Below are 18,099 nucleotides of genomic sequence, written 5' to 3'. Positions count from 1 at the left end.
TGTACTCCCCCTAGCAACCCTGCACGCAGTCACTGCAGACCAACCGCACATGATCTTTGCCTGCTCAGATAAATTTTCATCCTGCTCCAATGAAATCATCCAGTGCTCACTCCAAAACAGATGACAATCTGCATTATATTTTACTTTTAGCTTAAACTGCAGTCTCAGTGTGACATAAAAATGAGCAGCCAAACCTGCCTTAAATAAGAAAACACATGGCATGGACTCCATTGTAAAATAGACCCATTGGCTTCTTCCTTTTTCCCCCCATGAGTTGGATTTGGGTTGTTAATCAGCGTGGTACGTATTGGCTGTCACGATGTGTTGGGTGGATGTGAGCTTTAAATAAAATACTCTGACCTGCTTATCACTGTTGATGGTTCCTTACAATGCAAGTAATACTCCTCACCTAAGTTTCTCTAAGAGCTCATTTGAAACAAAGTCATTCCAGTGGTACCCAAGGATCATCTGAAGAGTCCGGGTACCAAAGACAGCCAGTCATTGCTTTAGGTCACTGGTTAGCTTCAAAGTATGACAACCATACAGGAAGAGAGGAAATACCAGGGTCTTAATTATATCGGTATTGCTGAAAACTCTGACAACTTCATGATGCTTATAAACTTTACCCAAGCATCTCCAGATCTTAATGTCAGAGGACCAAGAGTCATGAATGTCATTGACAAGACAAGATAAGTTAATCAATCTAATGTGTACCAATACACATCTGATATCTGAGTCCAGGAAGTCACAGACAATTGACAATTTGTCCTTAGATTATTTTAAAAAAGAAATTATATATACGAGGTCTATTAGAAAAGTATCCGACCTTATTATTTTTTTCAAAAACCATATGGATTTGAATCACGTGTGATTACATCAGACATGCTTGAACCCTCGTGGGCATGCGAGAGTTTTTTCACGCCTGTCGGTTACGTCATTCGCCTGTGGGCAGTCTTTGAGTGAGGAGTGGCCCACCCTCTCGTCGATTTTTTTTCATTGTTTAGGAATGGCACAGAGACTGCTGCTTTGTTTGATAAAAAAATTTTCAAAGCTGTAAGGCACAACTGAGTGGACACCATTCGATAACTTCAGCTGGTTTTCGGTAAAAATTTTAACAGCTGATGAGAGATTTTGGTCTGGTAGTGTCGCCGTAAGGACGGCCCACGGTGCCTGACGGTGATCTGCGCTTCAAGGCGGCAGCGTCTCGCCGTTTCAAGTTGAAAACTTCCACATTTCAGGCTCTCTTGACCCAGTAAGTTGTCAGAGAACAGAGAACTTTCAGAAGAAGTCGGCATGAGGAGTTTATTCGGACATTCCATTGTTAACGGACATTTTGTAATGAAAGAACGTGTGGGCAGAGTTGCATGTTGGGCCGGACCCAACCGCAGGGAGTCGCGACAGGAAAAACACCTCCGTTGGAAACCTTAACGGGCATGTTGGAACATGCCCAAGCTGTTAAACAATTTCTCAGTTACTCACTTGTTGAAAGCCATCAAAAGCCGCCTGAATTTTACAAATGTTTTCAACACGGAGGTGTTTTTCCTGTCGCAGCGCACACAGATTCGCCGAGTCATCACGGAAACGACTCGGCGAATTTGCGCGCACGTCTTTCATTAAAAAATGTCCTTAAACAGTGGAATGTCCGCATAAAGTCCTCATGCCGGCCTCTTCTGAATCTTCTCTGTTCTCTCACGATGTCCTGGGTGAATTAAGCCTTAAATTAGGATGTTTTCAGGTCGAAACAGGCTGATGACGGCGCCTGGAAGCGCTGCACGACGTCCCGCTCTGTGGGAAGTGTTATGTGTCGGACGCAGGCGGAGAACCGACCAGCGTTTGAAGGACCCAGTATAAAATAAGCAGAGCACGGTACAAAGGATAACAGAATTTAATAACATAACAGTGAGTGCTTAATAATAACAAATAAGTGCGCGGTCTGGCGAGGTGGAGAGACGGTGCGCTCCCAGCAGCACAAATGGTCCAGAGCCAGAACAGTTCGGACCCAAGGACCCCGCTGACACCCCCCAGGTGGCCGCGACCAACCGAGTCTGTGAAAGGAAAAACCATCATGTGAGTCCACCACGCCACACACAGAGAGACCACTCAAAGGTGTACATAAACAGCAAACACTTCCTGGCTTAATCACCAATCAGCTTCCCACCCTGCAGGCATGGAACACCCAGTTCAATTCTCCACTGCAGTGGAAGCTGATTAAACGACTAACATAACAGCTCAATATAATAAGGTGTGAGGGACACCACATTTACTGACTGTACTCATGTTAGTCACAAAACCTAAAGTACCTCAGGAAGTGTGCTGACGAGCGTGAGACCTCACCCCCTCCTCTTTCACAGACCATGGCATCAAACCTGGTACGGTCTCTGCATCCATGATGATGAGATGGCTCTCTAGACAACGATCTCACCTGTCTGGTCACAAGGTCGAGTCTCTGGCAAATACACACTGTGTACTCCAGACTTAAATGCAACCACGCCCCAATCCATAAAGATGCACCACAGCTGTGAGTCCTGACGAGCTGCACATGACCAGCTTCAGGTGATCAGGGTGAGGTCCTGATAACTCAGCCACACAGCCACTCAGTCCTGAACGCATGCCACCTGGAAGGAAAAACAAAAGACAGAACAGAAGACAGAAACAAAAGGCAGCCAGGCACCCTAGCCATACAACAGCACCCCACCCTCACGGGAAGCCTCCTGGCGACCACACAAACCTGGCCCAGGAAAAACACCCCCCTCCAGGGACCATGGCTGGAAACAGTATCTGCATTCATCTTCCAACTGAATCTTCATTTAACAGAACTGTTGACGTCTTCACCTCTGACTGCATCTTTGCCTTTGTTTCTGTCATTCAATTTGCACAGGTGTGGCCAGGAGTTCTTGAACCTGTGTGGTCAGCCTTTGTCCGACCTTCTGTAAAGTCTGATTAGTCATAAAACAAAAAAGACAAACACAAACAACCAAACCACCCCCCCCCCCCTCCCCAGAGGACCGTCCCATCAAACCCCGGGAAGAGGAGAAAAGAAAAACACAACCCAAACTTAAGCTTGCAAACAAAAAACCCTAACACCCCCCCCGGACGACATGTAGGGACCAACACCCCCCAGAGGACATCCCGCCAGCTCCAGGAGTAATAACCACAGCCGAGGTCCCTCTGGGATCCAAAGTCACCCACGGGGACTCCCAGCGCCTCCCAGAGGACCGTTCCATCAAACCCCAGGAGACGCCCCCCCTCATGACTAACGGACCCAGCCCCGGCCGTCTATGGCTAGATGGACCCACAGCCCTTTCCCCCCAGAGGACACCACAGTCACACCCTGAGGGCTGGGGGGAAAAACAAAAGAAGAAAAAAAAAAAAACATACAAACAAAACAACCCAAACCCCACCCCCTCGGCGCAGTGGAAACTGGAAGTACGTCCAGTGTCACCAACCACAACTATACCCCAGAAGTCAACCGGGAGGAGTGGAACAGCAGTAATGGCAGACGGCACAAAACGGCGCCACCCCTCCGACTTCCAAACCAGCCACCAGCTGTGGGTATATTCCACTGCACCAAACCTCAGCTACGCCGATGGCATACGGCTCAAAGGCGCGCTGAAGCCGGAGGTGGAACAGGGAATCAACAAAAAAAACAACACCCGAACCCCCCCCCCCCTCCCAGGTGCAGAGGTTACCTGGGAAACGCCCAGCATAACCAAACTGCACCACTGCAGCAACGCCGACAACCTACGGCTCACACGGCTGGAGCCAGAGGAGAAGAGAGGGCACAACAAAACAAAAAAAAAGAAAAAAAAAGAAAAAAGAAAAAACAACCCAATTACCCCGCCCCCATCACCCCCCAGAGGACCGTCCCATCAAACCCTGGGAGGTGAAACCAAAAGAAATAAAAAGAAAGTCTAACAGACTAACAAAGTTAACTGGTCCTTTCGGTGCTCCAGACAGCCTGCATGGTCACGACCCCAGAACACTAACAGTGTAAAACATCCCACACAAAAACCAACTCAAAAAACACCCACAAAAAATTAACCAACACAAAACTAATAAGTGACTTATACCGTTAAGCTCAAACAAATGGAACACACCTGTTCCACCTTAAGAGCATTAATGGTAATGTGACTCAGTCACCAACAGGGGGAGCCAAAGTGCTAAAAATAAAAAAAACCCCTTTGGTAACCGAGAAAACAACTCATGCTGCTTTCCCAGTGCGCAGCTACGTGTAACACACAACCAAAATGTGCTTCAACTAAATTACGCCGGAGCTGACACAACAGACGCAGTAGCTATCTTCACCCGGGGAGACGGGGCTACAACTGTAACAACAGGAAGCACAGCGACCCGTGCCACAGAGCTCCGCCGTGCGCGTTCACCCATTAAAGACACACTCATGCAGCTCCCGTTTTACCTCTTATCCGGTCGAAGTGTGACGCGAAGCCGTCGCCACTCACACTCCACAACAACCCACGGACAAGGCAACAACACAGGAACACGGCTGCAAGAGAGCTCAAATCAGTCATCAATAATGGGTTCTCCGACACGCACCATCCGGGCGGAGAGCACCCGCAACTGATCCGGATAACTTCTGACGTCTGCTGCCGCCTTCCCGGCACAGTACCACCTCTGCTACTGCTGGGTCCGTGATGTATTGGCCAGAGACTACTGTTATGTGTCGGACGCAGGCGGAGAACTGACCAGCGTTTGAAGGACCCAGTATAAAATAAGCAGAGCACGGTACAAAGGATAACAGAATTTAATAACATAACAGTGAGTGCTTAATAATAACAAATAAGTGCGCGGTCTGGCGAGGTGGAGAGACGGTGCGCTCCCAGCAGCACAAACGGTCCGGAGCCAGAACAGTTCGGACCCAAGGACCCCGCCGACACCCCCCAGGTGGCCGCGACCAACCGAGTTTGTGAAAGGAAAAACCATCATGTGAGTCCACCACTCCACACACAGAGAGACCACTCAAAGGTGTACATAAACAGCAAACACTTCCTGGCTTAATCACCAATCAGCTTCCCACCCTGCAGGCATGGAACACCCAGTTCAATTCTCCACTGCAGTGGAAGCTGATTAAATGACTAACATAACAGCTCAATATAATAAGGTGTGAGGGACACCACATTTACTGACTGTACTCATGTTAGTCACAAAACCTAAAGTACCTCAGGAAGTGTGCTGACGAGCGTGAGACCTCACCCCCTCCTCTTTCACAGACCATGGCATCAAACCTGGTACGGTCTCTGCATCCATGATAATGAGATGGCTCTCTAGACGACGATCTCACCCGTCTGGTCACAAGGTCAAGTCTCTGGCAAATACACACTGTGTACTCCAGACTTAAATGCAACCACGCCCCAACCCATAAAGATGCACCACAGCTGTGAGTCCTGACGAGCTGCACATGACCAGCCTCAGGTGATCAGGGTGAGGTCCTGATAACTCAGCCACACAGCCACTCAGTCCTGAACACATGCCACCTGGAAGGAAAAACAAAAGACAGAACAGAAGACAGAAACAAAAGGCAGCCAGGCACCCCAGCCATACAACAGGAAGTCCTTACAGTGACATAAACACCCCATAATCTCTCATCAGCCATTAAACTTTTCACCGAAAACCAGCTTAATTTCTCGAATAGTGTCCACTCGGATATTCCTCACAGGTCCAGAAAAAATTTTGATAAAGCAACGCGCGCCATCTCGAGCAGCGTGTGAAACAAAGGAATTCAGCCGAGAGGGCAGGACCACATCTCACTCAAGGCCTGCCCACAGGGAAATTACGTCACCGACACGCGTGAAAAAAGTCATGCATGCGCACGAGGGTTCAAGCATGATTGGTGTAATCGCACGTCATTCAAATCCATATAGTTAAAAAAAAATCAAAGGGTCGGTTTATTGTCTAGACCTCGTGTGTATATATATATATATATATATATATATATATATATATATATATATATATATATATATATACAGTATATTGGATCTCGTTTCAATATTTCACATTTGTTACTAAACTAAATGAGGCTGAGTTATGTGGTGAAATAATGTGGTTAGCTACAGGCTACTGTTTTCATCATTAAGACGGTCTTAATCACCACCATCCTTTCTGTGTAATGGCACGGTTTCATAGCACAGTGTTCTGCCTGCCATGTGCTCGGGCTGTTTTTGATGTCTGCCGCTTGTTTGTGACAGTTCGATTGGTTGTGAGCTACACTCGGCTCCTCGCCGTCTCAAAGTATCTGCAGCATTGTTCTTTAAAAGGCCAGAGATTCACTACAGCACAGCTCCAAGTCAGGCCTCCTTACAATCATCATTTCAGCACTGGCCACAACAACACATTCATTTATGAGACATGTCCTGCATTTTCTGTGGGTTAAACACAATGGAAAGATCCAGACATAACTGTCTCTTTACAGTCTATAAGTATTGAGACAAGGATATACGTCTTAAATGGTAAAGCAAAATGTAATATGGACCTGACTGTACCTCCATCAGGAACCTTTCAATGCTACCAGACACCTCTAATGCCAATTCAGTCATGACAGAAAGCATTTTACTTGTTTTTTAGGTTGCCCTATAGGTTTACATTGTATAACTGTTTAGCCTGAGTTTGTGTCAATATTGGGAGAATTAGCATAGTTTTTGTCCTGAGTGAATGGTTAAACCCAAAAATATTACAAATAAGTCTCAAATTGAAAAATCCTAGAAATCTCTTTTCATTTTACAAAGGGCCCCAAACAGATCCTTGCTCTGAAATAATCTGTCCCGCACCGTTAGAAGATAACTGAACTCTCTTCAGTTGCTCATGTGGTAAGTAACCCATTTATTCTGTTTAAAAACAAAAAAGCAAACTTTGTTACTTCAGGAGATCAGGTCAGGTCTGGGAGCATGTGCTGCTCCATCACACTATGGAACCCCCTTGGATTGTAGATGGCAGCCACTCAGGCAGACAAGTGGTCCACCCCTGCCTCTTTAAAATATCCATCTATCTCCTGCTGCCAGGTGGCTGCCAGCTGTTGGGGTCTGCGTGTTGGATCGTGCTCAGAGAAATGCGCTACATGACCAAAATGTTATAGCCGATGCTCCCTGACCATGCAAGTGTTACTTATCCTCCCTAAGCAAACATTCATTTTACACAGTCACTCCAGAGGTACCCAAGGATCCTGCAAATGTACCTAGAACCAGAGACATCTAGTTGTCAGCTTCAGTCACTAAAGATCAGTTCTAATCGTCAAAGCGAGGTCTTCTTTCCTCATTCCTGCCGAACCATACTAACTTCAGCTCTTCTCTCCAAACACCAGTGTTCAGGGAGCCCTACACGGTACGTGTGGCCGACCAGCGCTCCATGCGGGGTAATGTTGCCGTGTTCAAGTGCCTCATCCCCTCAGCTGTCCAGGAGTATGTCAGTGTCGTATCTTGGGAAAAAGACACTGTCTCCATCGTCCCAGGTAGGAAATTCCGAGGTTCTATTCATGTCCTTTTGTGAATCTGCTCCTGTCACTGAAATGTAACACGTGTGCAGACACCAGTCTTATAACCATGACACGCTGGTTGTGTGAGATCACTCAGCGGATGGCCAAAGGTCAGTTAGATTTAACTGACAAATAATGTGGCTTTATTTAAATGAGGGTTTCCTTCTCTTTCCATATTTGTGATTATTCTGGCCCCCCCACCCACCCACACACACGCACACACACACAGAACACTCCTTAATGGAGGCTAATCCATTTATGGGTATCTCCTCTTTTGTCAGTGCCGCAAGAAGAAAGAAGGTTAGGAGGAAAAAAAGGTCCAATCATTTAAAAGGGAGTCTGATGAAATGGCCTTTGCCTGGCACATCGCTGCCTCCTCACTCAGCGGTCGACACCGCTGTAGTTAATAGCTGTGTCACAAGGATAAATCAGGTTTTAGTAGATATATGTGAGTTAGACAGTGATGGGGAGGGGCAGGGTCTAATTTAATGAGTGATAGATCTGTTTAGCTGCTCATCACAACCACCCGGAGGAGAACCGCCGCACCTTTAGGCTTCTGCTGTGTCTGCTGTTATTTAACTGAAGAGCCCTTCCAGGTAGTGCACCGTGCACGCACTGCTGTTTATGGGCACGGCGTGCGCGCGTGCAGGCTTAACATTTGCTCTATGGCGTAATGGTAAATTGCAGGGTGTTATGTGAGACTGTTTAGGTCAGATGATACGTATCACTCCCGCTGCCCCTTATCTCGCTCTGTGATGCCGAGTGCCCATTTCATCTCTCTCAGTAGTGTGCGTTTCAGAGGTGTGGGTGTGTTTGTGTGCCTCTTTGTACCGCTCTGTCCTTCACACGGGAGCACTCATTGATTCAGTGCAGCTGTAGTGTGTGTGTGTGTGTGTGTGTGTGTGTGTGTGTGTGTGTGTGTCTGTGTGTGTGGCCTGAGGGGGGTTTCCAGTCTGGATCGATAGAGCTTGCTGTTGGATTCCCCTCTTGTCACGGATCCCTCAGTGTGTGAGTGTTGAGACCAAGCCGGTGTGTGTGTGTGTGTATATATATATATAATATATATATATATATAAAAAATCACTGTATCATAGCCGGGCGGCACGGTGGCTTAGTGGTTAGCACTGTTGCCTCACAGCAAGAAGGTCGTGGGTTCAATTCCCGTGGCCTTTCTGTGTGGAGTTTGCATGTTCTCCCTCTGTTTGCGTGGGTTTCCTCCGGGTGCTCCGGTTTCCTCCCACATCCAAAGACATGCGGGTTAGGTGGATTGGAATCTTTAAATTGTCCGTAGGTGTGCGTGTGTCTGTGTTTGTTTGTCTGTTTGTGGCCCTGCGACAGACTGGCGTCCTGTCCTGGGTGTACCCCGCCTCACGCCCTATGACTGCTGGGATAGGCTCCAGCTCCCCGCGACCCTTAATTGGACTAAGCAGTAGAAGTTGAATGAATGAATGAATGAATGAATGTATCATAGCCGTGTGGTCAGATCTCAGTTTGTTATCTCTCAATTAATGACATGCATATGTGATATTGACATGCATGAGCATCTTTGTGCACTCACGTTGATTCTCATGCACAAACACCTTCATTCATCTGTGAGCTATAATGTCAATTCCATGACCTTGTGATCTTCAATACATAGTCAACCATCGTACACTTTTGGGATCTCCCTTGAGCAACCTTGGAGATATTATGGTAAATGCACTGAGAGGAACCAAGGACTTGCATACATATGAACACATTTACCTTTCCCAAGTGTATTTATTGTTACCGATTGTATATATTATTGTGTTTATTAGATAGTATTCAGGAAACCTGTAAACACTTTATTAACCTGAGGTTTTTACACATTGCGGTGGATGTGTGAATCTGATTGACTAGAAAATCTTACTCAAAGTTCGATGTCGACACGGCTAAGTCTCTGTATCTGGATGCAGATATTAGAATTCTTCTAAGGAATATTTACCACAATGAGACAATGTGGTGTCTACGTCTAGCAGAGGTAAGTCCTATACAGGCCCCAAGGTCTGTCAGGTCCTTGTTTATCCCCAGATACTGTAGCATGAAGTTTATGACTCCCCCCTGATGAGTGTCCACTGCATGTTACTTCTCCAGCCAAAGCCGGTACCCATTTACAGCTGGGTGGACTGGGATGAGACATGTTAGCCTTGACAACTCAACAACATCCAGAAAGTCAGAGAGTTCAGTATCTCAGGCTAAATCTTGTCCACTGCCACTGACTTGCCACAGAGGAGTTTATTTTGTTGAGGATTTCAGGGCTCAATCACAGATTGAAGAGTGTGTTTCTGACTACAGATCTCTGCTTTTTGTGGACAATGTAGATTTGAGGCAGAGTGTGAAGCGATTGGTATGAGGAACAGTATCTCCAAATCTGAAACGGTGGTCCTCTGTCAGAAAGGGGTGATTTGCCCCCTCTGGGTCAACTGGAGGAGTTCAAGTATTTCGAGGTCTTGTACACGAGTGAGGGTAAGCTGGAGTGTAAGATTGACAGACAGATTAGGGCTGTCTCTGAAGTCCTGTGGATGCTGTACTGGATTGACGTAGTGAAGAAATAGCTGAACCAGAAGGCACTTGAATTAGCTAGATGATTTATGCTCCTGTCCTCCCCCATAGTCATGAGCTTTGGGAAGTGACCAAAAGAACAAGGTTGTGGATACAAGCAGCAAAAATGAGGTTCCTCCATCAAGTATCTGGGTTTATATTTAGGGAGAGGGTGAGAAGCCTGCATATCTGGGAAGGACTCTGAGTAGAGCCGTTGCTTCTCTGCATTAAAAGGAGCCAGTTGAGGTGGGTCTATCATCTGATGAGGATGTGTCCTGGTCCAACTGGGAGGAAGGTCTCAGGACACAGTGGAGGGATTACTTCTTCCAGCTGGCTTTGAAATGTCTCGGGAGTCCCCCAGGAAAAGTTAGAAGACTTTCTGAGGAGAGGGCAATGTGGGGTGAGCAGCTTGTATGCTGCCACCATGACCCAGACTGAATAACATTGGAACCTCTTAGTTTTAAGACTGCATTAAATTTTGAAATTATTTAGGTCGACTCACCAAAGAGTTCAGTCTAAGTCCCACCTCTGACTGGGCAGATAACCAATCAGCACCCAAGGCCGCCCCCTGGACCTGCCTGTGCAACTCTTATCCCTATGAGTTGCCTGCTCTAGGAGAACTTAAAAAATTCAAATTATAAGGGAAGGAAAAACCAAGTCAAACTGATAAGCGACTGCTCTAGTTTGTTATAATGTAGCATAGTTACCTGTGTGTGGCGCTAACTTGCCGCCACCTTCGTCACATCTGGCTTATAAACCAGTGTGATTTTCACTGTAGTTAAATAAATGGAATTTGAAGTGCATTTCTTTGGTTCTCATTTTTAAACAGACTACAGACTATGTTTTTGTAACACATCTTGATGGAGTAACGTTTGATGACTATGTGACACAGCTAACGAATATGATCGCCACCACAACTTACCAGCATCACCTCGAAGGTCACCCATATCACAAAGACTTAAGTTTGGTTGTTGGTTATTTGTCAAAAATCACTAACGTGAAAGTTGTGAAAGGGAAGTGAGCGCTCGCCTCGCTCACTGATGTCTACCAATCTGCTAAAATGATTCAGATCCAACGTGTTTGTCACAGTGCGGAAATGTGTCACACTGATCGAGATATTGTGATGTTCTAAATCACACCGACTCTCTGACGAAGCATCAAACTGATCAGCGGGGCTGAGGGTTTCTCATTTGTTATTGCTCATCTAGTTTTCCGATTTTTGTCTTTTGTCTCTCGATTCGTTCCTCTGCCTCTCCGTGCCGGGCTGATGAATGGTAACACAGTGCTCCTCTTTCTCTCTGTGCATCGCTAAAGCCTCCTCAGCTCGCTCCCTCCCTGGTACAGGCTGGTGGTCTGTGTCAGCATCGTAACAGACATGTCACTTGGACACCCCCCCCACACACACACACACCCCCCACCAATCCCTCCCCATCACAAACCCCATCCGTCTGTCCGTCAGCTGCTGGTGACACGTACAGCTTTGTCTCCTTCGATGGCACTTGAGATGCTCTAGTTGTTTGCTGTTTATTAGGGATAGTGTGCGCCGAGGTATCGGCTTGACAGGATGACGCACGTCTCGCGGGCGGCCATGTTGGTCAATAAAGCGGAGTTTGAATCGGCTTTGATGAAGAGGCAGGAGGGTGTTTGCTGACAGCTGGCCTCACTACCAGACGACCCTGCCTGGGTGTCGTGTCACTCTTTGACAGCCAAATCTGTTTGCGTTGAGGCCCATTCACGCCAGTGTGTGTATGTGTGTGTGTGTGTGGGGGGGGGGGGGGGGTAGTTTTTGGGGCATGTAGACGATAGACAAACGGAGGAGGGCTTTTTTTGGGTTTGCTGCCGATTCTGCATTTTTAGTCTGTTGTCACACCACCTCTGTTTCCTCTCTCTCTCTCTCTCTCTCTCTCTCTCTCTCTCTCTCTCTCTCTCTCTCACTCTGTGCCTCCATAATTGGCGGCTTGCTGGTGTTACTGTCGGTTGGAAAATTAGCATTTGTTTGTCAGTTAGGGCGCTGAAAGCGGACGCTCCGTTGATTGATTTGTATGAAGTAACTTTGCCTGTGTGTGTGTGTATGTGTGTGTGTTTCTGCATACGTGTGTCACTTTGTTGGTATCCATCTCCATCTCCACTTGGAGTTTAAAACTGAGTTTTATCTGGTCACCATGGTAACGGGTGCGAACCGGCGTGTGGAATGAGGAAGGTGTGAGGATGCATCGCTGCCTGATTTTTTTTTTTTTTTTTTTATGAGTGCATCATCACGGCTTGGCTTGGCCGTGCACACACTCACAGGCGGCGTAACCGTGTGTTTATGTGACAGGTAGAGTGGCTGCGCCATCTGCTGAAATGTGTTTGTGTTTTCACCAAATCAGGTCACTGTCATGTTTGTTGATGAGTTCTGAAAAGCTTTTCTGTAGGTTCAAACACTTTCTTCTTCATTCTATTATGAGACTTTTCACTGGCTCTGTGATATTGTTTTTATTTATAGAAAACAAACTTTCCATTTTTGTAGATGCAGGTTTGACTCCACATAGTGAGATCTATCCAGCCACCCATCTGTTTTTCAGTGCTTTTGGTGCCAGCAGGTCAGTACATCTTACCAGCCCTCCTCCTCAGTCTTCAATGCATTCAACCTCTAGCCCCGTTACTGTGGGTATGAATGTTGTTGCCCCTTTGGGCTGATCCAAACTAGAGCCTAATGGAAAAAGCTTGGGTACTTCCAAGCAACACACCTTCCTAGACCTCTTTCCAGGAAGGTGCCCCAAATCTTTATTTCTTCGCTTTTAGCACATGCAGTACCATTTTTAGCCCCATGTGTCTGAACAAAACAGTTCAATAGTTTTGATCCAAACTGGACCAAACTTGGTGAAATGACTGAGGATCAACCAAGCACAAAATCACTTAATTTCAATTTATTTATGCTAAATCACAACAGAGTTGCCTCAAGGCACGTCACACAAGTAAGGTCTAACCTTACTAACCCCCAGAACAGCAGTGGTAAGGAAAAACTCTGTCTGAGAAAGAAACCTCAAGCAGACCAGACTCAGAGGGGTGACCCTCTCCTTGGGCCATGCTACAGACACAGATTACAGAACAATTCACAAAACAAATATACAGGAAATGCTGTTGGTGCACAGGACAGGAGGGTCTCCAGCACAAATACCACACCCATCTCTGGATGTAGCAGCACCTTAAAACAGAGAGAAAAGGCATCAGAAAGACAAGAAATACAGTGTAATTTGTCAGCATTAAACAAAAAGAAAAACAGGAAATACTAAGGTGATCGCCGGCCACTAGCGCTAAGCTTCACCAAAAGACCCACAATTTAGGTAAAGTTGAGGACGCGGCACGCTTCGTTTCCTAATAAAATGAATTAAAAGAGTAAAAAGCGCAGAACTATACTATGCCAGTATGCTAGCCATATGAAAGGGAAAATAAGTGCGTCTTAAGTCTGGACTTGAAAGTCTCTACAGAATCTGACTGTTTTATTGATGCAGGGAGATCATTCCACAGAACAGGGGCACAATAAGAGAAAGCTGTATGACCCGCAGACTTCTTATTCAACCTAGGGACACAAAGTTGTCCTGCACTCTGAGAACGCAAAGCCCGGGCGGTACGTAAGGTTTAATTATGTCAGCTAGGTAGGGAGGTTCCAGTCTGTGAACAATTTTTGTAGACTAGTAGCAGAACCTTAAAATCTGATCTCACTGGCACAGGAAGCCAGTGAAGGGATGCAAAAATTGGTGTAATGTGGTCGCACTTTCTGCTTTCACTTGATTGTGAGAACAATCTATCAAAAGTCAAGATTGCAAGCCAAAGCCAAGATTATCACCCAATACTTATATTTTTGTATAGAATGGCTGTTTTGTTCACTGGTTAAAGACACACCTATGTTTATGATCAAACAGTAATATGAAGTCATTTATCACCTTTCTGTTGGTCATAAGACTTTGTCTAACCTTAAAAGGTCAGACTCATTGTCTTAACAATTTAACACACACACTGGAGCCAATATGGATTAACCATGGTCTAAAGGTTGCGTGTCAGTTAAGGATAAAGCGGTTCAATTTTGGACAGAATTGATCAATGTTACACAGAACCTTATTTTATGGTGTAACTGAATCAGACAGAATGAATTCACTCAAATCCTTGTCAGACATGAGGTGTTGAGTTTTATGAGTGTTGTGTGTTTTATTTGTTTTAAAATGATGCACCTGATACATCAGGGTTTCTGAATCACTCGTACTCATACAAAACTAATTATTCTTGAGCGACTCCCAAAATACAGTTTGCAAGGCCACAGGGACATGCAAAACCCTTGACAGAGGCAGCTCTGCAAGCAGCCAGCCATTATTTTATTCTTATTGTTTTATTTATTTATTTGCCTTTCTTCATGGAGCTCAGCTGTGACTGTGATGAAGATGGTAATGATAATGGGTTTGTATGGTTTATGTATTTGCAATCACTCCTGTTTTTGTTTGTAAAAGTGTGGCCTGAGCTGTTGCTTTCAGCAGGTATTTTCATTTATTACCTCCAGCAACCACCAGAGAAGTGTGGAGGTTATGTGTGTTTGTATGTTTGCGGACACTCTAACTTAAAAGCATGGCTTATGGATCATGATGAAATTTTGTCTAAAGCTGGTACCTAGGATGGAGAAGAGCAAAAGGAATTCTCGTGTTGATGCAGAAATAATCATCATACTGTTCACCCCTCTTTCTCTTCATTTTTTAATCGCACTTTATTGGCAAAACAACTGTAAATGCATAAACTAATAACACAGATCAGAAAGAGTTATATAGAAAATATGTTGATAAAATAAGATTTAAAATAAGGTATAGTTTTGACATTGTGTCTTCTTTCAACATAATGGTAAATGGACTGCATTTATATAGCGCTTTTCCATCTGCATCAGATGCTCAATGCGCTTTACACATCAATGCCTCACATTCGCCCCGATGTCAGGGTGCTGCCATACAAGGTGCTCAATTACACACCGGGAGCAGCTAGGGGATTAAGGACCTAGGGGATTAAGGGCCCTTAGTGATTTTCCGGTCAGGTTGGGATTTGAACTGAGGATCCTCTGGTCTCAAGCCAAACATTTTAACCACTAGACCATCACCTCCCCTAAACATTCTTGTGTTGTCTTTGTAGCAATGAGTAATTGTGGGAGTTCTTGCTAAAAAGGGCACTTTGACACTAAGCCACAGTCAGGGCTCAGACCACTTCACTGAGCTTGTTGTGTGTTGGGGGGGGGTGTGTGGCTGGATATTTTGGTGTTCTTTTCTTTTCTTTGCTCTCCAGGTGGCATGAAGACTGATTTGTCTGTGGAGAAGGTGCTGGCTGAAGAGTCCTTCACCCTCATCAACATTATGTGCAGCACCTGTGGATGGTGCTCACATGCAACTTTAAAGACTTTCAGCTGAAGCAGATAATTAGATGGCGTTCTGCATTTAAGCCATGTGTGATTCAAGCAGAATTGCCGGGAACTCGACCTTGTGATGTTCGTTTGTGAGACGCTGAGGACCGCGCCTGGGTTTGACACATCGTGCCTGTGAAGCAGGAAGGGTGAGGGACACATGCTGTCAGCACACATCAGAGGTGATTAATTGTTTGACTACTTGTTGATAGTAACTTGGTATTTTGTTACGCAGTAGATTTGAATTGTGATGAGAATTGTGCAGCTCGCTTCTCACTGCTGTGGCGTGCGGACAAGTGATCCTCCACCTGTTGTGAGAGGCTGCTCATTTGCATAAAGCTTAAAATACAGACCTGAATGTGTTGCTGATGGTGTGTGTCTTTTGAAGGATATTGGTTGTAACTGCTGACTTACCTCACCTCTTCTATCCTTCACAGAGAGTCGGTTTGTCGTGTCCACCTGGGGGGTGTTTGGCGGTAACAGTGAGTCCAGAAGCGCCGGGCTTCGATCCTTTTGGGCGCTGGAGAGCGTGCCAGCCTTCACTCCACCAGAATGACGCTGTTTTAGTTTCTACACTTTGTTTAGCACTAGAGGGTGACTCAATAAATTGTTTTTGTTATTGGAACCGCTTTCTGGTTATTTTAGCGCTGGGTTCCGTCAGACGCAGGTCCGCTCCTCAACCTGCGTCGACACATAACAGTAGTTCCCGGCCATTCCATAATGGACCCAGCGGCAGAGGCGGTTCCTTTCGCCGAAAAAGTTCAAGAACACTTGGAGAAAATATGGGAGCAATTACAGCATCTCGCAAACCAAATTAAACAAACAGACGTCCGTGTTACGGGGGTTGCAGCGCAAGCCGTTCCGCTTCCTGCTGCTCCAGCTGCGGCACCATCGATACTGGTGCAGATAACTCCGTCACCCAGAGATTCGGCGTCCGAACCGATTATTTGTCATCCGGAGCCTTATGCGGGAGACGTCGAAGCCTGTGCTTCGTTTTTGATGCAATGTTCTCTGGTTTTTGCTCAGCGACCGGCTTCCTTCTCTTCTGATGGGAGCCGTGTTTCATATGTGACAAATTTGCTCCGAGGTGACGCCTTAGCTTGGGTCACAGCGTTGTGGAGTAACAACTCGCCATTGTTAGGATCCTTTAAGGATTTCTCCCGGGAGTTCCGACTGGTTTTTGACCATCCGGTGAAAACGAATACCGTTGCCCAACGGTTGCTGAATCTCAGGCAGGGGAGGCGGAGTGCGGCGGAGTATTCCGTGGACTTCCGGATTTTTTCTGCTCAGTCAGGTTGGAATGCCGCAGCTTTACGAGGAGTGTTTGTAGATGGGTTAAATGAGTCATTAAAAGACGAGCTGGCAGTCCGTGACGAGCCAAACGATTTAGATGAGCTAATATCGTTGGTGATTCGTCTAGATGATCGGATGAAGGAGCGTGGACGCGAGAGAGGGCGGCCATCAGAGCGGGTTTTTTCGTCTGGGGGCTTTCCCCGACACAGATCTGGGCCGCCTCTTCTTCGCCCCACTGAGGCTCCTCCGACGGGACCTCTGGCTCCTCTTGCTGACGAGCCCATGCAGCTCGGACGAGCGGAGATCACTGTATTGCCCCAACATATAAGCGTCAAGAAAAACAATGGTGACGTATCTCCAGGTGTTCTGGGACAGGCAAAATAACACACACACACACACAAAAAAAAAAAACTTGTATGGGTTAATGTTTTGTTTTCTTTGAATAGGGGTTATAATTTGTTTGGGGAGTCAGAAGCGTGTCTGGTGGAGTGAACGTTAGGCGGTTAGAAGCCCGTCTGGGCTCACTTGATCGTTATTTTTTATGTGTTTTTAGGTATTTTCTGTTTGGGTTTTTGGGTCATTTTATTTTGTTGTTTTTATTTCCCTACATCCCTAACCCCAACCTCACTTGCCCCAAGACCGTTTGTCTTGTGGGTTGTGGGGTGGTGCAGGTTGGTCACGCTGAGCATTCTCAGAAGACCTCTGCACCTAGGGGGGGGTGTTAGGGGCATTTTTCTTGGTTTGGTTAGGGCCCGGTTCCACTCCAGCCTCGGTGAGCCTTTGTACCGTTCGTCATTGGTGTTGCCGGGGTGTGGTGCAGCGGGAACATACCTCAGTCGGAGGGGTGGGCCGATCTGTTGCCGTTCACCATTTCGGTAGTTCCACCCCTCCCGAGAGGCTGGGGTATGGTCGAGTTGGGGCACCGGACGTATTTCCGGTTTTCCGCTGCGCCTTGGGGTTGAGGCTGGGTTAGTTTTTCCTGTTCCCTTCCCCGGCTTAATGTTTTGAGCCGTTCGCCGAAATTGAGCCGCCGAGGGGCTCTGGGAGGGACCTGGGGTCTTTCGGGGTGCTGGGGAAGGTAACAGGGTTTACGGTTGTTTTATTTGCCCCCGGGGTTGTTTTAGGTAGTCCTCCGGGGGTTGGACTTTGATTTTGTTTTGTTTCCTTCCGGGTTCCACCTCCAGGGTTGATGGGACGGTCCTCTGGGGGGGAATTGGCTTGTGGGGCCGACTAGCCAGGTGTGGCCGGGTCTGAGGTTCCGGGGTTGTGGGGAGGGTGCCTCCTGGGGTTTGATGGTACGGTCCTCTGGGGGGCGCCGTTTGCTCCATGTACACCTGGGGACCTTTGT

At 46.6% G+C, this 18,099-nt stretch overlaps 1 protein-coding gene across 1 annotated transcript in view; it reads left to right on the top strand.

Annotated features, from left to right (window-relative positions):
* LOC117509531 (Down syndrome cell adhesion molecule-like protein 1 homolog) overlaps positions 1-18,099 on the top strand; it is a 351,476-nt gene that overhangs the window by 70,036 nt on the left and 263,341 nt on the right. The window contains 1 exon segment of the mRNA XM_034169262.1: positions 7,316-7,462. Coding sequence (XP_034025153.1) covers positions 7,316-7,462 — 147 coding nt within the window.

Source organism: Thalassophryne amazonica, chromosome 4, assembly GCF_902500255.1.
Source record: "Thalassophryne amazonica chromosome 4, fThaAma1.1, whole genome shotgun sequence".
In the NCBI taxonomy this organism is placed as follows: Eukaryota; Metazoa; Chordata; class Actinopteri; order Batrachoidiformes; family Batrachoididae; genus Thalassophryne; species Thalassophryne amazonica.
The sequence above is the reverse complement of the archived record's forward strand: the minus strand, read 5'-3'. Positions and strand labels throughout refer to the sequence as shown.